We start from the raw sequence: 24,253 nt of genomic DNA, 5'->3' as shown, positions 1-24,253 counted from the left end.
AGAGGCACGAGAACCCCTAACCTCAAAGAAACATCCCCGCTTCCTCCTTTTCGAAAGCCGGCTGATGTTCCTTAGGCTGAGGAGGTTTGGCCACACTGGGAAGTCCCAGGTTCAGAAGCTGGAGTCATCCCACACCCCCTTTCACCCCATCAAATCTATATTCTGTGCTCTGGCAGCTGCTTTTGCCATTTACATTAAAAGCAGATGGGGAAATTGCAAAGAACTGTCAGTTTTATTGCCATGCATAATCGGCATCTGGGCTGTGTATGTTACAGATACCATCAATCCAATCTCATACTTTCCTGGTGCTGTAAAAACTTTTTCAGGTTTTTTAAAATGTGTTTTTCTTTATTTCAGAGAGAGGAAAGGAGAGGGAGAGATAGAATCATCAATGATGAGAGAGAATCATTGATCGGCTGCCTCCTGCACACCCCCTTCTGGGGATTGAGCCAGCAACTCAGGCATGTGCCTTGACTGGGAATTGAACTTCGAGCCACATTGGCCAGTCAAAACTATTTTAGTTTCTAAGCCACATGTTAAACATGTTTATCATGGAAATTGCAACTATATATACATACATATGTGTGTGTGTGTGTGTGTGTGTATATATATACATATATATGTGTATATATATTTATATGTATACATAAATGAATGATATATGTGTATATGTGTTTAATAGTTACTAAGTTATCTGCCAATCTGTACTGCTTATTTGTTTAAAAACATTTTTAGAACCATATGTATTTATTTTATATTAGAGATCAAATCATGTACCAGATTTATTCAATTATATAATCTATGTGTATGTGTATATGTGTGTGACTAAAATGTATTGTAGGCATTATGTAATGCTAAGTGTCATATGTGTGGTTACATATATACTCATGTATATTCTCATTTTTTTTTCTTTTCCCATTTTTTGTGCAAGAAGAAAAAAAAATACCATATATTTTCTTCTACATCTCATTATTTACCAAAACACTTAGGGTAGGTTTTACTTTCCTCATTTTTCAGAAGGAGAAACTAAGAGACAAAGAACTTTGCAAGGTCCAGAAAGCCAATGAGTGACGTAAATATAATGCAATCCCAATCTCTGTAAGCTTCTAATCACTGAGCTACACATGGTCATCTTTGTGTATAGACAGATACAAAACATTAATGTCTCTTGGAGAGAGAGCTACTTATGTGTTGGCATGTAAATGTTGTTTTGTATGGTTTGTCAAAATAATGTAGTTTGAAGATATTGAGACTAATGCCTGGGAATTGAACCATGAGCTAAAGTGTCTTCACATCACTTAATATCTTCTCTGTGGCTTCAGAACGAGTTGGAGCTTTTTAATTGCCCAGCAACGCTGCACTGAATACTCTACTGATGTAAGACTTGATAGTTTTTTCATTTTCTATAATCTGAATTAGGCACTAGAAGGTGACATGTATTGGTTGCAATCCATTCTTTAGGAACTCTAAAAGTATCAAGACATGTTTTATTCATATAAAAATCAGTAATTAATGAATAAGAGAAAAATGTCTGTGAGTGGAGAGGAAAGGTCTTTATTGGTTAAATTATTTTGAATTGTTGGATTGGAGCAGTTAGAAAACTGTCTCCATTTTTTTATCTCATTGAGCTTCTGACTAAAGCTTCCTTATGGTTTTGATGAAGTGGTAGCAGCAAATTGCTTTACATAAAACAGATAGATGATAGATAGATAGATAGATAGATAGATAGATAGATAGATAGATCGAGAGAGAGAGAGAGAGAGAGAGAGAGAGAGAGAGAGAGAGAGAGAGATGGATACACACACATACACAATGATTAAATGTTTTAGAATTGTTCACATACATTCTGTGGAGAAAAAGGGAAATGGTAAGGTCCTGTCTACTTTTATACATTAAAGAAAGGTTTTCTTACACCATGTGATTTATAGAATTTTCTCCCTCCCTTATTTCGTTTTCTAAATATATTTTTACTTTGAAATTCCAGATAATGAATTTTCTTTCAGTGAAGGACTAGCATTTGGAAGGCTCTTAATTATGGTGGATTTTAGCCATTACACTATCTGTTTTTATAACCCTAAATGTTTTTAATTTGATTCTTCATGGAACAATGGATTCATATTTGCATCTTATAAATTCAGCAGATTCTATGCTGTTAAAATAGAAGATCAGAGGACAGCAGAGATAGAAAATGTACATTTCATTTGCTTTTTGAAACCTTCACCTGAAAAGTCTTAATATTTTTCTTATTGATTTTTTAAATAATTTGGTTTAAATATTTCCCCCTCTATTTTGTAGGAGTAAGGATACCATTTGGGATATGTGTGGTTTACAGTTTATAAAATATATCCTGGTTTTCTTATTTTCAAGAACCTGAAATTTATGAAAGGTAGTTATATGAACTTGTTTTACATGACTGTTAAGTGAAATCTACTAGTCACTCAGACTTTTTAATTTGTTCTCATCATAGCATTATAATCTTTTGAGCAAATCTTTAACAAAATGAAATGTTTCATTGGCCTGGATTTGAAGAAAGTTCTAAAATCAATAATATGCCAACTATGGCTTTCTTTTAACTTTATTTTTATTGATTACATTTTAAACTTCTTAAAATTTAACTATAAGAATGGATTACAGCAAAAAAAAAAAGTGTCTCTAAACCATCAATTTGTAATGTTCTAGTCTATAATGCATTAGGGAAATTATTTAAATACCCTGTGTTATATTTAGAACTTTTGAGAAAAATATGCTTGTTAGAACCTACATAGGTAATTGAGGTGCCAAACCCACATTTTCTTCATAAAGTTTATTTCTTGTCTTCTGGGGTAAATCTGCCGCGTAAGAGCCAACAACTTGGTGGAGGAGAAATTTGTAAAAAATGGAATACAGAGAGATAAAAGCCCTTGGGAAGAGAATGCCCTCGGGTATATAGAGAAAGGTACCGCTAACCATACCCGAGGAAATAAAGTAAGGCTTCCAAAGGTGGCCGTGTTTCAGTCACCTTCAAATGACTGGACAGTATTATGAATAAAGATGTAAAAGTATTACCTAAATGGCTAATAATTGGAAATGATTTGGGAAAACATTTTGATAATTGGATATTAAAAGACATTAAAATAATGTCTTCCAAAAATTTTAATGATATGAGAAAACATGTATGATATGATATTTGTTATAAAGGATACAACTCCAATCCTTTGTATGCTAATACTTCAATTATAGAAAATAATAAGTATGCATGCATAAGAAATAAACTCACCAATTTTAGTTGTGCATTATGGGCAATTAAATTTTATTCCTTACATATTTTATAAATAAACTTGAATTTATCTTGAATGTAAACAGAGTTACTTCTGTTTTTTAGAGGGAGAATTATGACTAATGGTGCAGGTGATAGAGACAGGATTTTACCTTTTGAGTAAGAGAGGAAGGGACAGAAACTTGAGGAATAGCTCAGTGTGCAGGGGGTTGAAAGCAAAGCGATAAGGTGAGGAAAAGAAAAGTAGAGTGAGAACCAGGGGAATGTAGTGTCACATGCAAGGAAAGAAGGATTGTTACCGATATCAGATGCCACATTGAGTTCAAGAGCAATGAGGATTGAGAAGCCTTGAAAGGGCTATGGAACCGTAAAAGACCAATACCTAATCAATGTTACTAAATCTCCTAGGGATCTTTTATTTGTTTTGAATTGATGTTCATTAATCAATAATGTATATATTAAAGTATTACCAGCATTCAATAAAAATGAACCAATGTATATGACACATTTAATCATTATGTATACTCTCATTTATAAATATATAAGTAGATATAACATCTATTTATATATACATATACATGTATATATTTAATCCAGGCATGAAAGTGGAGCTCATGCCGGGTATTTCAGTAGAGGGATTTAATATGAGGAATGAATATAACAGTCCTAGAAGATGACACCGAAATTAGAAGGCTCTTCACCCCCAGGACTACAATGACCTAAGAATAAAGTGAGGTTATGCTAAGTCAGGAGGTGGCCCCAGCCAGAGATGAAATTAGGAAGAGAGGAAAGGACTGCTGAGAACCTTCCCTGAGGGGACAATATCCTGGCTTCTCCCCTCTTCCTACCTCAGTCTCCAACCTGTACCCCTCATTGGCCAAGTCACACAAAAGCCAATAGGCAAAAAGCCTAGTTCCCAGAAGCCAGCTGTCTTGGACATAGGGCAGAAGAGAAGAGGAGAAGGGTACTGGAAATGTTTAATAGGATATGCATATGGATAGACATGAGGCTGAGAGGCACCATTTTTGATGGACTAAAATATTTACAAAAACACTTAAAATACATATGTATTTCTTTTTCTTTCATAACCAGGTGGGTAGAATCTTGTCTTTCTCTGATAGAAGAACCATAGAGTAGAAAATATGAGAGTTATTTTCAACTGTTTGATTTTAGTGCATCATAAAAATACTTCAGTTGTGTTTAATGCACTTTGCTGCAGTGCTTTCCACATGAAATATTCACATAATGAATCAGAATCCAGACAGTCTTACTGAAAATGCCTGTAGTACTTATGGATTTAGAATTTAAGATTTTGCTTCATAAGAAGCTTCAAAATTAATTTTCTGAGCATAACAATTTTTTTCAATGTATAATACACTTTCTGTAGAGGACATAAAAGGTTTATAAGATTTAATATTCTACAATAATTTCCTTTGTGGAAGAGTTATAATTATCTCTAAAACATGTTATATATCTACCCAGTGTTACTACATATTTCTCTTACTGAAATAGGGTTATTAAAATGTACTCCTGAATTAATTCCCTAAAGGTGCTTTCTCTTTGTACAAAGTCCAGTCTTAAATATTAATGGACATGCAATGCGTAAAAATTAGGATTTTTTATTGTTCTAATTGCCTTGTGTCTTTTTTCCAATCTTGCTCCACATTTAGGTCACAGAACAATTAGCTATAATGGTCATTTTTTAGGGAAAAAAAGAAAATATTACTCATAAAGTGGATCAACTTTTCTTCTTGACATGAATCGCGGGTCTGAATTAAACATAGCTCAGGTTTCCATTTAAAAAATGAATTTTTTTATTGCAGACGTCTGGAACAGAACTCAATCAAGGTCATCCCTCCTGGAGCTTTCTCACCATATAAAAAGCTTAGAAGAATGTGAGTGAAAAATGTTCTGGGATATGTGTAATTTTTAAAATTTTACGGGTCATGACTGTGCAAAGACATCCATCTAAGTATGAATATTTAGGTGTTAGCTTAAATATTAAGTGATGGGACTGTTTGATGCTAGTTCTATAGTATGTAATATTAATAGCTAAACTGTGTAATAGTTTAAGGTTCTCTCTAATTTTACATATTGATTCACATGAGTGCAGTCAAGTCTTAGATGCTCTATATTCAAAAATAAGACATGGCATCTTTTATAACTAAGAAAACAGTCAATAATTGATTTAAAAGGGTGGTGACGTTTTAAAATGTAGGACACTTTAGACGTTTCATGTTACAAATTATATACATGTATTGATGGGTGCAAAATCAGCATACAAAGGCAATAAATAGCTTTCTCCTGCAGTAAATCTCGCTGCCATTGTATTTAATATAACCTAACCCTATTTCTAATCTCAGCGACCTGAGCAATAATCAGATCTCCGAACTAGCACCAGATGCCTTCCAAGGACTGCGCTCCCTGAATTCACTGTGAGTATTGACCACAGCACTGAAGGAAAGCACACTTAATCGTGGCTCTGTGTTTTCATTTGGATTTTTAAAAATTGCTCCTTTAAGCTTTTGTATTATGAATTATTAATAACATTAATTATGATTAGTCATTAGTGAATTCCACTGTTTTCATTGAGGAATGTTACCTGTCACTAAAATCAATCTGTTATAGCCCAGCCGGTGTGGCTCAGTGGTTGAGCATCAACCTACGAACCAGAAGGTCACTGTTTGATTCTGGTCAGGGCACATGCCTGATTTGTGTGGTCTTGATCCCCAGTAGGGGGTGTGCAGGAGGCAGCCAATGGATGATTCTCTCTTGTCATTGATGTGTCTATCTTTCTCTCCCTCTCCCTTCCTCTTTGAAATCAATCAATAAGTAAAAAAAAAAAAAAAAAAAACAGCCAGTTTTAGGGTATATATTTTAGGACTTGATAATTTCGCTATTTAGAGAGCAAGAGTAAAGAGCCCCCTTTTTATCATTTTTGTTTCTGAAATGAAGGGGAAATGTTTATTTTGGAGTGCTCTGGTCAATGTTGTATTTATAATCCTGAAGCCGCTAGATCTCTGGGGACAGCGTCAGTCCCCACTAGAAGGATGCTGGCTGGCGTCTCGCAGAGAACAATGGAAGGTGTTCAGGGAGAGACCCCTCAACTCCCTGCTTTCTCACCTTCAGACTCCCCTGAAAGAGCCAGCTTTAATCTCTAACAGTTCAAAGATAAGAACAGTTTTATAGCTTTTTAATGTCAAAAGGACTTTCAGGGAGATAGCTAAAGTGGTTCTAAAATAAATAGGTAAAGTCTGTCATTCCTTTAAACTTGTAAAAATTTTCAGAAGTTCATCAAGTAAAGTCACCTTTATTTCATATTTTAACTTTAATGTTTGGAAACGAAGGCTTGCATGTATTTTTAATGAGTTGATGCTTAGAGAATGGTTCCTACTGATGTAAATTACTGCAGAGCTCTATGAATTTCAGAAGTCCTTGGGAGCCAGTGAGAATTCCATGATATAAATGTGCAAGACCCAGATACACACCAGGGTTTATATAACAACTACACGCGCTTGCACCAAGGGGAGGACGAGACAGATGCGCTCGCCTGGGCACGTGGGTTTTCAGATTGCTCTGCTCAGAAAACTACATATTTCTTTTAAAAAAGAAAATAAGAAACTATCACTTCAGCAGTGTCTGCTTAGGTTCATTGTTTGTTTGGGGTGTTTATTTGTTTGTTTTACTCCAGAAAGTCCAAGGCTAGGGAAACAATTGTTGGCAGAAGATGTAAAGTGTAGTCCTGTATTGCCCTCAAGGTGGGCTGTCAGATTCTAAAATACCAAAGTTTAATGTAAAACACAGTTAAATCACCCAAATTGTCCATAAAGTACTGTGCGTGCTATTCTGGACAATAATACTGTCCAAAGTAAATTCAGCCAAAAGGGCAGAACAGAAGTCAAGTCCATATACCAATTCCTGGTCCTTCAAGTGTCTGTGCCTCAGAGGTAGTCAGTAAATGTCAAGAGACGTGGAGAATTCTTACTAAGTCCCCTGTGCTTCAGCTGTTCTGTCTCTAAGGTGGGGGCAAGATTACTCCCCTGCTGGTTTTGTTAAAGCACAAAGAGAAGAATTCAAGAGATACCAGACATGGCCTTGACAGATTCTTCTGATTCTTATCAATTTGTATGCGTCTCGATTTTAATTATCCCAGAGAATTTGTATACCCCAAATCCTCAAGCTATAGTTTTCCTCTTTTCCCATTTCTTTAATTAACCCCTTGCAAAAGATTGTAGTTCCCTTATTGTAATTCCCTCTCTTCACTAAGTAGCTCCCCAGTTCCACGGAGGTCTGCAGTGAAGGGCTGTTATATTTTGATTCTCATTTCTGTATTCACACTTCCTACAGTCTTGCCTTGGAGTCCTGTTAACTCTCCTGCTTGGGACCATGCATTTTACTCCTGGTTTTCAAGGGAAATGAAAATGGGAGTAACCTCTGCTTTCTCTTTACTGTCTTTAAACTTGCTGAGTGTTTTACTTCTCAGATATACATTGTTTTTAATTTATAAGTATAGCTCTCTACGGTATATTTAGATAATGAAAACTGCCCATAGCACCTTTTACATGATAGCCATCTTAATAGGTTTCTGGTTTGGATATCTTTGTCTTGAGTAGGAGATCTAACTGGACAGATGAATTCAAAGCTTGGGCACCAGTGTTGCTGCATCCTAGTACCTAGATAGTGACCTACTATCCTAGAGTGGAAACTCCAATGGTGAAACTAAGTTTAGAATTCCTAGCCTTCCTTCTAGCAGCAGGTGCAGAAGCTGCGTTAAGATGTTCCTATTGTTCCAAAGAACTATAAAAACTTCTCCATCAGCATAATTGTGCACTGTATATAGAGTGCTGAATATAAGTCATATGTAAGAAAACTGTCATTCTTGGTCTTTGGATGGTATTATGCAAATTCCTCACGTATTTATATTCTTTTCAGTAGAATTCATTTTTACCTTTTAATTTCTTTCTTTTAAAGATATATTTTACTGATTTTTTTTAAAGAGAGGAAGGGAAAGGGATAGAGAGTTAGACACATCGATGAGAGAGAAACATCGATCAGCTGCCTCCTGCACACTCCCTACTGGGTATGTGCCCACAACCAAGGTACATGCCCATGACTGGAATCGAACCTGGGACCCTTGAGTCTGCAGGGCGACGCTCTATCCACTGAGCCAAACCGGTCAGGGCAACTTTTAATTTCTTTTTAACATTTGTTTCCTTCCTATGAGCACAGCACACATTCTCACTGACCTTCTTGCACTTGATGTCTTTATGTGATGACACGTCTTTCCCTCATTTTTATAGATTTTTATATCTTTGCTTCTTTTTCTTTTTTATCATGTTGATCTTATTGTATGTAAGAAAAACATACCCAGCACTAGTACTGCTATCCCTTTTTGTGGAGAAATCCCATTACCATCCTATGTAGTATTTCTTTAGTATAATAATTTCAAGATTTGGGGTTCATATACCCAATGCCACCTACACAGATAGATTTCCTCCATCCTTGTCTGATCCCCTTTTTCTCCCATGAACCCAAATTGTCTCATTTACAAAAAAATAAAATTATCTTTTTGAACATAATATATATAAAAAAACAACAATGATTTTCTGTAAAAATAAGTTTCACAATGCAAACATGACATGCCTCCCAGCTGTTCCTCCTTTCATTTGAGCCTACCAAATAAACAACCTACCAAATTATTTGCCCATAAATTCTTATGTGGGCCTCCCACTATTTCTATGCATTATATTTCCTCCTTTAATTCTCAATCGGTTCAAAATATGAAACTCCTTCAGTATTCAAATTATTCTTTTGGGTTGCTCTTTGAAGCCATACCTTATTCATCTTGGTCATATCGGTGCCTGGGACATGCACAAATGATAAACATTCAAAAAATAAGAGTTGGAGTTAGTGTAATTGGGCACCAGGCTTACAACCTAGCAATGTTCCTGGCACACAGTAAGTGTACAATATCGATTGTTGAATGAACTGATTGAACAGTAATGAGTTGAGTATCCTGAATTGATGCCGTAATCTGCTCCTTTGTGTTCCTAAAGGCTCCTCTTTTCTTATTCTTGATCTTAAAACATTTTTGTTTATTCTTACTTTACCCATTCTTTGTTCCCTTACCTCCTTGACCCTGACAATACAGGTTTATCTCTTTTCTTCTTTGACTATTAAAATTATTTCTTCTGTTAGTGATTTACCTTTAAAATATCTATTTTAAAGAAATAGAGAAACAGCGATCAGACTATTAATCCCCAGAGGGAAAGTAGGGGATGGTGGGGGTAAGGGGAAGAGATCAACCAAAGGACTTGTATGCATGCATATAAGCCAAACCAATGGACATGGACAACAGGGGGATGAGAGCATGAGTGGGGTGGGGGGGGGGGAGCGGGGGAGGATGAGGGTTAATGGAGGGGATGAGGACACATTTGTAATTCCTTAACTAATAAAGAATTTAAAGATTAAAAAAATCTATATTCTACAGAAATGAATTTTTGTTTTGCTATGTAACTTTACCATGGTAATCTATACAGATTTAAAGTCTCTTTACACAATATAACACCCAGCTTTATTTATTCCCTTGAGAATTTTCTTAAATTTTATAATATATCCCAACTCTCACTGACATCTTAAAAGGGAAGCTTTATCCTCACTCTTATTTATCTCTCTTGTATTGTTATTTTCCTCCTTTTCAAACAGAAATCATGTACTGCTGTCTACCAAACATATTAATTATTTAGACTCTCATTTAAACTTTTTCTTCATGTATTATGGCATCCACTTATTTAATTTTCAAAATATTTTTTTGTTTGAAAGGGTTTTTAAATCTGTATTTTTATATTTATTTTTATTATTGAAAGTATTATATGTCCCCTTCCCACCACCCTCCATTTACCCTCTCCACCCCCTAAGCCCCTCCCACTCAGAGCCTTCACCACACTATTGTCTTGTCAAAATTACTTCTTTTAGAATTATTTTTTTCTCAGTTTCAAAAGTAATATATGTTCATTGTAGAAAATGTAAAAATTAAGGAAAAACTGTATATATGCAAATTCAAGTCAACTCTGGATGGCAAATCATTTGCCATCCAAAGATATTTCACATTTTTTTCTGTGTCTGTGTTTTTGTTTAATTTTTAAACAAAATTAAAATTATATGGTAATTTATTCCTTTATATTATGCTTTGAAAAAAATTTATTAAATTTATTGGGTTGACATTGGTAATAAACTAATACAGGTTTGAAGTGCACAATTCTATGATACATCACCTCTATACTGCATTATGTGATCACCACCCAAAGTCAAATCTCCTGCCATCACCATATATTTGACCCACTTTACTCTTTACTACCTCCCTCTCACCCCCCTCTTTCTCTTGTAACCACCATGCTGTTGTTGTCTATGAATTTTTGTTTATTTGTTTTTCTTATTTGTTAATTTCTTGCTTTCAAATTAATATCCCAAATATGAGTGAAATCATATGGTTATTGACCATTTCATCTAAATTACTTCACTTAGCATGATATTCTCGAAGATCAATCCATATTGCCACGAATGGCAGTGTTTCATCTTTTCTTTTGGCTGAGTAGTATTCTATTGTATATATGTACCACATCTTCTTTATCTAATCATCTATTGAAGGACACTCCAGTTGTTTCCATATCTTGGCCACCATGAATAATGCTGCAATGACCACCGGGATACATATTATCTTTACAAATAAATGTAAAAAATATGACAAGTTAGCAGTGCACAGTTTTATGTAAAGGCAATAAAATTATGAACTGTGTTCATTTTGTTAATTTTTCTTGTTTTCCAAACTTTCTATCATAAGCATCATCTCTGTATAGAGTGCTTACTAACTTTCTATTTTCCTGAATACAGATGTGTTGGACTAACTTGTTATACTGGTTTGGTGCCTGACATTATTTTTTCATTTAAATTATGTTTTTCCAGTGTTCTCTATGGAAATAAAATCACAGAACTTCCAAAGAGTTTATTTGAAGGATTATTTTCCTTACAGCTACTGTAAGTATTTGATTGTTGCTGATCTGTCAAACCAAATGTTAAATTTTGTCTGTGTGCCATTTCATATCTTCATGGGGGCTTCATAAAAATTCGACCCAAAATGACATAGTTTAATAAAATGGAAAAGATTTGCCTGGTGCTAACATTGTTGACAGTTATTTATTTGAAGACACAATACTTTGAAATTGTCCCCAAACCTTTCTCTCCACACTTGTCACGAATATATGCATTTTATCTACTCTGTCATTTAATGCTTTTACAATCCCTGCCCTTAGTGAAGCTTCTCTGGTTTGATTTAACAATAGTTGGAAAGGAGAAAAGCATGGTGATATATTTGTCCACCTTTGTGCAAAGAATCTGCAAGAGTGACAAGCTGGAATAACACCCCCCAGCACAAGGACGGTGTGCAGGAGGCCAGAACACAGCAGTGCACTCAAACTAATCTTTAGTAAGAGATTTCTCTGTCAATCCCTGGGTTATATCTTTAAAGACCGCTCTGCTTAGACAACAGCTAGGTCTCTTTTGCCTCAAAAAAACCATTTACTGTACACATATATAACACTAAGACTTGACCCCAGGTATTTTAATTAATGCTTATATGAAAAGGAAATTAGAAAAAATATGCTGTTATTAAGATCGGCCCAGCTGCTGTGGATGCAAAGATGAGTGTGATGTAATTACTTCTCTCAACTAGTTCATAGCCAGTCTACTTTACAGTTTTCAAATGTATGATTTTACTTATATGTGGAATCTAAAGATCAATATAAACAAACAAAACAGAAACAGGCTCATAGATGCAGGAAACAGAGTGATGGTTGACAAAGTGGAGGGGGTTTGGGGGCTGGGTGAAAAAAGTGAAGGATTGAGAAGTACAGATTGGTAGTTATAAAATAGTCATGGGGATGTAAAGCACAGCATAGGAAATACAGTCAATATTATTGTAATAATTATGTATGGTGCTAGGTAAAATACTAGAAATAGGGGGAACATTTTATAAAGTATATGATTGTCTAACCATTATGCTGTACACCTCAAACTGATATAAAATGATATTAAATGTAAATAGTAATTGAAAAAAATTATAATAGAAAAGTCAATATCAAAAAATAATTTAATTTGGAATATTATTTTTTTCATAGAGCAGCTGAATGGACTAGTGTTTTATGGCTTTTATTTTTTTCTTTATGGTGTCCTTGACCGCAGAGGTTGGGTCTCACCCACCTTCATCTACTGCAAAGCTCTACATCTAGAGAATACATGTAATCACTTTTTATTGAATAAATGTATAGGTACCACTAGATTTGGGCTTTCTTTCAACTGTGTGAGCCTTGCTTTATCTGAAACAACTCCAAATCTTCAACCTGTGGTGCCTAAATTATTACAGTTTAAATGTCCATGTTGAGATGAAGAGAAATGTATTTCTCATTGGTTTTTTTCTCAAGGACGGAAACTTGAAGGTAAGTCCAGGAGGTGCTACCCTTTAACCCTACGACTATTTGATCAAACAGATTATTGAACGCCAACAAGATAAACTGCCTGCGGGTAGATGCTTTCCAGGACCTGCACAACCTGAACCTTCTCTCCTTGTATGACAACAAGCTCCAGACCATCGCCAAGGGGACCTTCTCGCCTCTCCGGGCCATTCAGACCATGTATGTACATGCTGTTCGGATCATATTTGATGACTGTTGTTTTCACTCAAAACTGGGGAGTTGAGCTCCTTGCACGTCGTGCATAAAAGTGTTCTGTGTGTGTTTCCGAAAGGCATTTGGCCCAAAACCCCTTTATTTGTGACTGCCATCTCAAGTGGCTCGCGGATTATCTCCACACCAACCCAATCGAGACCAGTGGTGCCCGCTGCACCAGCCCCCGGCGTCTGGCAAACAAAAGAATTGGACAGATCAAAAGCAAGAAATTCCGTTGTTCAGGTAATTTCTGACCACATGTGGCATTCCCCCTGTGTCACCAACTACAGTGGTTACAGGACAGCTAGAGACAGTTGGCCTTTGGCTGAATTACCAAATCTTATAGAATCATATGTCTTTGTCTTTTATACATATAGAAAAAAATAAAGAGAACCGTAAACACAATTCAGATATCCCTCCTAGGTGTACCATTTTTTTAACAGTAGATGAAGCAGAAGAAACAGGCTGCTGGCCAAGAAAAAAAGATGCATGGCTACTTCATACTGTATTCCCAGGGTCCGAACTGAACAGGGGCCTCTTAGTTAACTCTCAGTGCCTTTGAAGCCTGTTAAGTCTCATGTTTGTTGTAGTATTCTCCTCGAGGAACCCCAGGTAATTAATCATGTTTTCATTGCTTCAGGAAATGAACTGAGACTTCGTCACATGATTTGCTCAGGCTCAGAAGTAGGGGGAAATCTCCTGATCCCTTACTGGATACTGGCTTCTCATTTTGCATTCTCTTATTTTGAATAGGACTGTAAGGATACATTTTTTTTCCCCAAAAGGCCACCTGTTAACATGTTAGGAATATTACATTTATTGATAGAAAGCTAACTCTAGATGCATTGTATTACTATTAAACAGAAAGCTTACTGCATTGAAACTTAGTATTTGCTTTGGTCTAATCTGTTCTATTTTCTTATGATAAAATATATTCTGTATGTTTTGAGTAGTATGCTACCCTACCACTCCAGGCATGGTTCACATCCGGCAAGTTAATTCATACTAAAAAGCTAATGTCCAGACAAAGCTGGTTGTTGCCCGAGGTTCTGGATGTGTTTACTACTCACTGTACATTATTATACTTCAGCCCCTGCTGAAGATGTACATGTTCACTTAATGACCTGTAGCAACTTTAGTCCATTCTTAATCTAATATAACTCATATCTCTGCTTGCTGACATTCAGGTACGTCTTCTATTTTTTGTCTCTTTTTTTATTTAGCTAAAGAGCAGTATTTCATTCCAGGTAGGTTTTGCTCGGTAGTAGGACTAACTACAGACACCCTTTCCTCACCTTAAAAAAATATAGCTTCTAAAACTTTGATATGCATGCTTTTGAAAGTACAGTGGGTGCTGTGTAGATAGATGTACTCTGCATAGATCACTTCTAGCCGTTCCCCGAACACCTGACCTTTGCATGCAGCGTCTGATGTTAAATATAGATATTATTAAGCACCCACCTTGTTTCTCCCTCTCTCTCACTTTGGCACATTACCTAAAATTTCTCACAGTAGCTAAAATGTTTGAACCTATGGCCTTCTACTTAAACCATTTTCTCTCCTTACGTTGTATATCTGATCTTTCAACCTGTTTTTAAAATGTAGCTTGTTGAGCTGGTTTTAAAGACAGCGACTCCCTGTTGTCAAAGAGCTAGTTCCACATGAAATCAGCTACCAGCACACAGAATGGTGGTTTTCAGTCACGGGATTTACTTTTTTATAGTTCTCATACTAGAAAACTGTGACTTTTTGCTTGACTTGGCTTGCTGTTGCTTCACTTTTTATGCAAAAACAGCAGCTTCCTGCTGATGGAAATGCACTTGCACTTGCTCTGTGACTTCACATCCATGCACACCTGGGGTCACAGTTTAACTCCACAAAAGCAACATTGACGTGCATCCTGACAGCATGAAAGTTCATGGGCACTGAGTGCCTTGAATAATTTAGGCTGATGAATGAATGATGAAATGTGCTTAGGAAAGTAATTGAAATGTTTTACCACTACAATCCTAACAGGATCAAGGCTGAGGATTCTAGAACTAGCTCTTTGAAATACGTTCTTATTTTTTCCTTGCCTGCCAATTGTGTAAAATGCCTCTTGACTTGTGTTTGTTTTTTTTAAATGCCTATATTTAAAAAATATATGTTAAGTAGTGATTGGCCACATTCACCATCTCCTGGGTATATTCTAGACTATAATGTATTTTAACATCTATAAATAAAAATATATTCTGTAGTGTTAGTGTGAAAAACCATATCTATTTTTTTAAAGAATTCTGGGTTTGGTCTCTCTTTTAAGGAAATAGGTATTGCTTGCCATTATTGAATTATTATTTGAATAATGTTATGCATTTAACAGATTTTCTTTTATTACTTATTTTGAGCTTGAATGATCAAATAATATTTTATATATTACATTGGCTGAATAAAAAGTAACATGTTGAACAGCGGTTGATTGGCTTTCACTGGCAATCTTTAAAATTCATTATTTTTACCTAATTTTTAAGAAGAAAGTTATCTGAAAGCTATTACTTACCCCCAAAAAAGTTATATTCTAAACACTAGAACACCTCTGGGATAAAACATTTGTATTATTTAAATCCCCAAATTTTAGTGGTTAATATCACTGTTGCCAAATTATTTAATCTATTATATTTAATATACTTCATTACTTACTATTACACTAAATATATTTGAAATATTTATTTTATTACATAATATATTATTTTAACCCAGGCATATGCCCTTGACCAGAATCAAACCTGGGACCCTTCAGTCTGCAGGCCAACACTCTATCCACTGAACCAAACCAGCGAGGGTTATTTTAAATATAATTCATTAAGAATTTAGAAATATTTCAGTTCAGCAAATAAAGAACAAATCAGGTTGTTTCAGTAAATTCTGATATGTTTTGGCCCTTTATTGACAGCAGTCAAAATAGGTTTTGGAAAATACCTTCTCTATCAGATATCACAGCTTAATTGTCACTATCTGATCATTTAATTTACATTATTTAAAATAATAATTATAGAATTCAGGACTCAGAAGAATACTTTTTCCCAGCTTTAAATTAAAATTTGAGCCATGAAATAAGAATCACTGTCATTGTATTGAAGGTGGATTATTTTTAATGTAAGATACCTATTGTACCTTTATTTAGACTTTGTTCCCAGTGTTTTCTGATTTTAATTTTAAAACAAAAGCTTCAATCCTTGGTACAACAGATTTTCAATAAATGTCATGGCATTAATTTCCAAATGTAATGAAACTATTATATTCAGCTTTGAAAACATTTACCTGATTTCCTTTTAACTGAATGACATTATTTATAAATTGGAAAGGTCATTCTAAAGCATGTTAGCCACAACCTAAGGATTAATGCAAACGTGCTCATGATAGTCCTTGCAGCTCTCCATTATTCGTTTCTCACTTAATTTCACATGTTTACTTGCCTACCACTGTTCTGTCTGGCATTCTAGATATTACCGTGATAACTCAAAAGAAAATCTATCTTGCAGAGAATTCATCTTTTCAAGGAATTGACAAGGGCTTAATTTGTATGCATCTTGGATGCCATTGCTTTTCCTGCAAGACCCCTTTGCTTCAAAAAATTATTAGGAAAGTTTACAAAGCACGTGCCATTCCCCGATCATTGCCACAGTAAGAAAAGAAGAAAGAGACCTTAGTTAGTTGTATATATATATATGCCTATTAATCTTAACGGGGATTACTGTCTTTCTTTCCTTCTTGGTGATTTTTAATTTTGCAGGAGTTCACCATTTGGGCTGTAAGTAAAAGTGCCTGATCTGAAACATACTGTCCTCCCTTTTCAATCCTGACGTACCTTCTAGTCTCAGTCCTTTGTGCCCATTTTTTTCCCCCAAGAAGAAACCACAGATCTTTTGAGCTTCTCTGTTGTCCCTGTAGCTCACCTCCAACTTCTTCCTGGATGTTGATCCCGAAGCGGTTGTTTCCATTCCGCAGCTCTGAGGGACGGGGGAGGGACCCTTCCGTGTAGCCCCTTTGTGTTTCCAGGAACCCTCGGTAGTAAGGCTCTCACTGCGGTCATAGGCCTTCTGTGGGACGAATGCATGTCACGTACACAGTACAGCATCTCCAGAACGTCTGTAGCTTCTCTCCTGCTTCCCTTCACCTTTCCTCTCCGTCTTACCCCTGGCCTAGTGGATGGTGTAGTGATGATGTAGCGAGATTTTCTGTTGTGCTTGATCTAACCATGTGCTTGCCAGGTCTGAGGAAAACATGGTTCCGTCAAGCACCATGGAACGTCACGCAGCTTTCTACAGCATGGCGAGCTGCTGAGGCTTAATTCAGGACTGACTGGTCTCTCTTGATACAATCAAAATGCAAAAAAAAAAAAAATGAGGGCCTTGGAGGCATTTCTGAAGAGTAAGTGAGAGGGAGAGAATAATCAAAGACCATAGAAAAATTAAAAACCTGAGTACATCTATTTGCCTGGAAAGCCCTAATTTTAAAATGATATATAGGGAGATGTGGATGACTGGATACCGTTTAAATTCTTGACGCTGAGAAAAAAAAAAAAATCTGTTTAACAACGAAATAGCCATTGTGTGCTTAGCTGTCATATAGGCTAGAATGGCTCAGAACCGGATCAGCAGACAGTACCGCTGTGAAAAGCTCATCTCTATTAATGTTTTCCTGTCCTGTGAATCTAGTTACTCTTTTTTCCAGCAAATTCCAAGCCCTTGTTTTAACCCTCTCCTGACATCCATTGACCAAATTCCCCCAAGTTGTCTCCCTGCTGCATAATCTATAGTTATCTTCCTTTTTTCCTCCTACAAATTAACAAGCATTCTGACCTTTAGACTCAGTATCTCTTTTATTTTATTTTTCTTGGCTTGACTCCTCAATAGGTACAGAAGATTATCGATCAAAATTAAGTGGGGACTGCTTTGCAGACTTGGCTTGCCCTGAAAAGTGCCGCTGCGAAGGGACCACAGTCGATTGCTCCAATCAAAAGCTCGCCAAAATCCCAGACCACGTTCCCCAGTACACTGCAGAACTGTAAGTCACTCTCCCCCCAGAATCCCGGACCATATTCCCCAGTACACATCCCCAGTATACATTCCCCAGTACACATTCCCCAGTACACATTCCCTAACACACATCCCCCAGTTCACATTCCCCAGTACACATCCCCAGTACATATTCCCCAGTACACATTCACCAGTACACATCACCCAGTACACATCCCCCAGTACATATCCCCCAGTTCACATTCCCCAGTACACATTCCCAGTACACATTCCCCAGTACATATCCCCAGTACACATTCCCCAGTACACATCCCCCAGTACACATCCCCCAGTACATATCCCCAGTACACATTCCCAGTAAACATCCCCAGTACACTATCCCAGTACACATTCCCCAGTACACATCCCCCAGTACATATCCCCAGTACACATTCCCAGTACACATCCCCAGTACACATTCCCCAGTACACATCCCCCAGTACACATTCCCCAGTACACATCCCCCAGTACACATCCCCCAGTACACATTCCCCAGTACATATCCCCAGTACACATTCCCAGTACACATCCCTCAGTACACATTCCCCAGTACACATCCCCCAGTTCACATTCCCCAGTACACATCCCCAGTACACATCCCCCAGTACATATCCCCAGTACACATTCCCCAGTACACATCCCCCAGTACACATTCCCCAGTACACATCCCCCAGTACATATCCCCAGTACACATTCCCCAGTACACATCCCCCAGTACACATTCCCAGTACACATCCCTCAGTACACATTCCCCAGTACACATCCCCCAGTTCACATTCCCCAGTACACATCCCCAGTACACATTCCCCAGTACATATCCCCAGTACACATTCCCCAGTACACATCCCCCAGTACACATTCCCCAGTACACATCCCCCAGTACATATCCCCAGTACACATTCCCAGTACACATCCCTCAGTACACATTCCCCAGTACACATCCCCCAGTTCACATTCCCCAGTACACATTCCCCAGTACATATCCCCCAGTACACATCCCCCAGTACACATTCCCCAGTACATATCCCCAGTACACATTCCCAGTACACATCCCTCAGTACACATCCCCCAGTTCACATTCCCCAGTACACATCCCCAGTACACATCCCCCAGTACATATCCCCAGTACACATTCCCCAGTACACATCCCCCAGTACACATCCCCCAGTACACATTCCCAGTACACATCCCTCAGTACACATTCCCCAGTACACATCCCCCAGTTCACATTCCCCAGTACACATCCCCAGTACACATTCCCCAGTACATATCCCCAGTACACATTCCCCAGTACACATCCCCCAGTACACATTCCCCAGTACACATCCCCCAGTACATATCCCCAGTACACATTCCCAGTACACATCCCTCAGTACACATTCCCCAGTACACATCCCCCAGTTCACATTCCCCAGTACACATCCCCAGTACACATTCCCCAGTACACATCCCCAGTACACATTCCCCAGTACACATCCCCCAGTACACATTCCCCAGTACACATCCCCCAGTACATATCCCCAGTACACATTCCCCAGTACACATTCACCAGTACACATCACCCAGTACACATCCCCCAGTACATATCCCCCAGTTCACATTCCCCAGTACACATTCCCAGTACACATTCCCCAGTACATATCCCCAGTACACATTCCCCAGTACATATCCCCAGTACATATTCCCCAGTACACATCCCCAGTACACATCCCCCAGTACACATTCCCCAGTACACATCCCCCAGTACACATCCCCCAGTACATATCCCCAGTACACATTCCCAGTAAACATCCCCAGTACACTATCCCAGTACACATTCCCCAGTACACATCCCCCAGTACATATCCCCAGTACACATTCCCAGTACACATTCCCCAGTACACATTCCCCAGTACACATTCCCCAGTACACATCCCCAGTACACATTCCCCAGTACACATCCCCCAGTTCACATTCCCCAGTACACATCCCCAGTACACATTCCCCAGTACACATCCCCAGTACACATTCCCCAGTACACATCCCCCAGTACACATTCCCCAGTACACATCCCCCAGTACATATCCCCAGTACACATTCCCCAGTACACATTCCCAGTACACATTCCCCAGTACACATTCCCCAGTACACATTCCCCAGTACACATCCCCAGTACACATTCCCCAGTACACATCCCCCAGTACACATTCCCCAGTACACATCCCCCAGTTCACATTCCCCAGTACACATCCCCCAGTTCACATTCCCCAGTACACATCCCCCAGTTCACATTCCCCAGTACACATCCCCCAGTTCACATTCCCCAGTACACATCCCCCAGTTCACATTCCCCAGTACACATCCCTCAGTACACATTACCCAGTACACATCCCCCAGTACACATCCCCCAGTACACATTCCCCAGTACACATCCCCCAGTTCACATTCCCCAGTACACATTCCCAGTACACATTCCCCAGTATACATTCCCCAGTACACATCCCTCAGTACACATTCCCCAGTACACATCCCCCAGTACACATCCCCCAGTACACATTCCCCAGTACACATTCCCAGTACACATCCCCCAGTACACATCCCTCAGTACACATTCCCCAGTACACATTCCCCAGTACACATTCCCAGTACACATTCCCAGTACACATTCCCCAGTACACATCCCTCAGTACACATTCCCCAGTACACATTCCCCAGTACACATTCCCAGTACACATTCCCAGTACACATCCCTCAGTACACATTCCCCAGTACACATTCCCCAGTACACATCCCCCAGTACACATTCCCCAGTACACATTCCCCAGTACACATTCTCCAGTACACATTCTCCAGTACACATCCCCTAGTACTCATTCTCCAGTACACATTCCCCAGTACTCATTCTCCAGTACACATTCTCCAGTACACATCCCCTAGTACTCATTCTCCAGTACACATTCCCCAGTACACATTCCCCAGTACACATCCCCCAGTACACATCCCCCAGTACACATACCCAGTACACATCCCCCAGTACACATTCCCCAGTACACATCCCCAGTACACATTCCCCAGTACACATCCCCCAGTACACATTCCCCAGTACACATCCCCCTGTACATATCCCCAGTACACATTCCCCAGTACACATTCACCAGTAAACATCACCCAGTACACATCCCCCAGTACATATCCCCCAGTTCACATTCCCCAGTACACATTCCCAGTACACATCCCTCAGTACACATTCCCCAGTACACATTCCCCAGTACACATTCCCCAGTACACATTCCCCAGTACTCATTCTCCAGTACACATTCTCCAGTACACATCCCCTAGTACTCATTCTCCAGTACACATTCCCCAGTACTCATTCTCCAGTACACATTCTCCAGTACACATCCCCTAGTACTCATTCTCCAGTACACATTCCCCAGTACACATTCCCCAGTACACATCCCCCAGTACACATCCCCCAGTACACATTCCCAGTACACATCCCTCAGTACACATTCCCCAGTACACATTCCCCAGTACACATTCCCCAGTACACATTCCCCAGTACTCATTCTCCAGTACACATTCTCCAGTACACATCCCCTAGTACTCATTCTCCAGTACACATTCCCCAGTACTCATTCTCCAGTACACATTCTCCAGTACACATCCCCTAGTACTCATTCTCCAGTACACATTCCCCAGTACACATTCCCCAGTACTCATTCTCCAGTACACATCCCCCAGTACACATACCCAGTACACATCCCCCAGTACACATTCCCCAGTACACATCCCCAGTACACATTCCCCAGTACACATCCCCAGTACACATTCCCCAGTACACATCCCCAGTACACATTCCCCAGTACACATCCCCAGTACACATTCCCCAGTACACATCCCCCAGTACACATCCTCCAGTACACATTCCCAGTACACATCCCTCAGTACACATTCCCCAGTACACATCCCCCAGTTCACATTCCCCAGTACACATCCCCAGTACACATTCCCCAGTACATATCCCCAGTACACATTCCCCAGTACACATCCCCCAGTACACATTCCCCAGTACACATCCCCCAGTACATATCCCCAGTACACATCCCTCAGTACACATCCCTCAGTACACATTCCCCAGTACACATCCCCCAGTTCACATTCCCCAGTACACATCCCCAGTACACATTCCCCAGTACACATCCCCAGTACACATTCCCCAGTACACATCCCCCAGTACACATTCCCCAGTACACATCCCCCAGTACATATCCCCAGTACACATTCCCCAGTACACATTCACCAGTACACATCACCCAGTACACATCCCCCAGTACATATCCCCCAGTTCACATTCCCCAGTACACATTCCCAGTACACATTCCCCAGTACATATCCCCAGTACACATTCCCCAGTACATATCCCCAGTACATATTCCCCAGTACACATCCCCAGTACACATCCCCCAGTACACATTCCCCAGTACACATCCCCCAGTACACATCCCCCAGTACATATCCCCAGTACACATTCCCAGTAAACATCCCCAGTACACTATCCCAGTACACATTCCCCAGTACACATCCCCCAGTACATATCCCCAGTACACATTCCCAGTACACATTCCCCAGTACACATTCCCCAGTACACATTCCCCAGTACACATCCCCAGTACACATTCCCCAGTACACATCCCCCAGTTCACATTCCCCAGTACACATCCCCAGTACACATTCCCCAGTACACATCCCCAGTACACATTCCCCAGTACACATCCCCCAGTACACATTCCCCAGTACACATCCCCCAGTACATATCCCCAGTACACATTCCCCAGTACACATTCCCAGTACACATTCCCCAGTACACATTCCCCAGTACACATTCCCCAGTACACATCCCCAGTACACATTCCCCAGTACACATCCCCCAGTACACATTCCCCAGTACACATCCCCCAGTTCACATTCCCCAGTACACATCCCCCAGTTCACATTCCCCAGTACACATCCCCCAGTTCACATTCCCCAGTACACATCCCCCAGTTCACATTCCCCAGTACACATCCCCCAGTTCACATTCCCCAGTACACATCCCTCAGTACACATTACCCAGTACACATCCCCCAGTACACATCCCCCAGTACACATTCCCCAGTACACATCCCCCAGTTCACATTCCCCAGTACACATTCCCAGTACACATTCCCCAGTATACATTCCCCAGTACACATCCCTCAGTACACATTCCCCAGTACACATCCCCCAGTACACATCCCCCAGTACACATTCCCCAGTACACATTCCCAGTACACATCCCCCAGTACACATCCCTCAGTACACATTCCCCAGTACACATTCCCCAGTACACATTCCCAGTACACATTCCCAGTACACATTCCCCAGTACACATCCCTCAGTACACATTCCCCAGTACACATTCCCCAGTACACATTCCCAGTACACATTCCCAGTACACATCCCTCAGTACACATTCCCCAGTACACATTCCCCAGTACACATCCCCCAGTACACATTCCCCAGTACACATTCCCCAGTACACATTCTCCAGTACACATTCTCCAGTACACATCCCCTAGTACTCATTCTCCAGTACACATTCCCCAGTACTCATTCTCCAGTACACATTCTCCAGTACACATCCCCTAGTACTCATTCTCCAGTACACATTCCCCAGTACTCATTCTCCAGTACACATTCTCCAGTACACATCCCCTAGTACTCATTCTCCAGTACACATCCCCCAGTACACATCCCCCAGTACACATACCCAGTACACATCCCCCAGTACACATTCCCCAGTACACATCCCCCAGTACACATTCCCCAGTACACATCCCCAGTACACATTCCCCAGTACACATCCCCAGTACACATTCCCCAGTACACATCCCCAGTACACATTCCCCAGTACACATCCCCCAGTACACATTCCCCAGTACACATCCCCCTGTACATATCCCCAGTACACATTCCCCAGTACACATTCACCAGTACACATCACCCAGTACACATCCCCCAGTACATATCCCCCAGTTCACATTCCCCAGTACACATTCCCAGTACACATCCCTCAGTACACATTCCCCAGTACACATTCCCCAGTACACATTCCCCAGTACACATTCCCCAGTACTCATTCTCCAGTACACATTCTCCAGTACACATCCCCTAGTACTCATTCTCCAGTACACATTCCCCAGTACTCATTCTCCAGTACACAT

General features: G+C 39.6%; 1 protein-coding gene across 4 annotated transcripts in view; it reads left to right on the top strand.

The window, feature by feature from the left end:
* The window catches only part of SLIT2 (slit guidance ligand 2), a 361,028-nt gene that overhangs the window by 233,425 nt on the left and 103,350 nt on the right, over window positions 1–24,253 (top strand). For 2 of the 4 annotated variants that reach the window (XM_059674503.1, XM_059674496.1), the window contains exons 10-16: window positions 5,080–5,151; window positions 5,620–5,691; window positions 11,219–11,290; window positions 12,799–12,942; window positions 13,055–13,218; window positions 14,199–14,222; window positions 17,868–18,018. In XM_059674503.1, coding sequence (XP_059530486.1) covers window positions 5,080–5,151; window positions 5,620–5,691; window positions 11,219–11,290; window positions 12,799–12,942; window positions 13,055–13,218; window positions 14,199–14,222; window positions 17,868–18,018 — 699 coding nt within the window. The remainder of the gene's footprint in view (window positions 1–5,079; window positions 5,152–5,619; window positions 5,692–11,218; window positions 11,291–12,798; window positions 12,943–13,054; window positions 13,219–14,198; window positions 14,223–17,867; window positions 18,019–24,253) is intronic. The other 2 variants (XM_059674520.1, XM_059674511.1) reach the window with 1 other exon arrangement.

Source organism: Myotis daubentonii, chromosome 1 (assembly GCF_963259705.1).
Source record: "Myotis daubentonii chromosome 1, mMyoDau2.1, whole genome shotgun sequence".
Classification (NCBI taxonomy): Eukaryota; Metazoa; Chordata; class Mammalia; order Chiroptera; family Vespertilionidae; genus Myotis; species Myotis daubentonii.
Note: the sequence above shows the minus strand (reverse complement) of the source record. Positions and strands in the feature narration are given on the sequence as shown.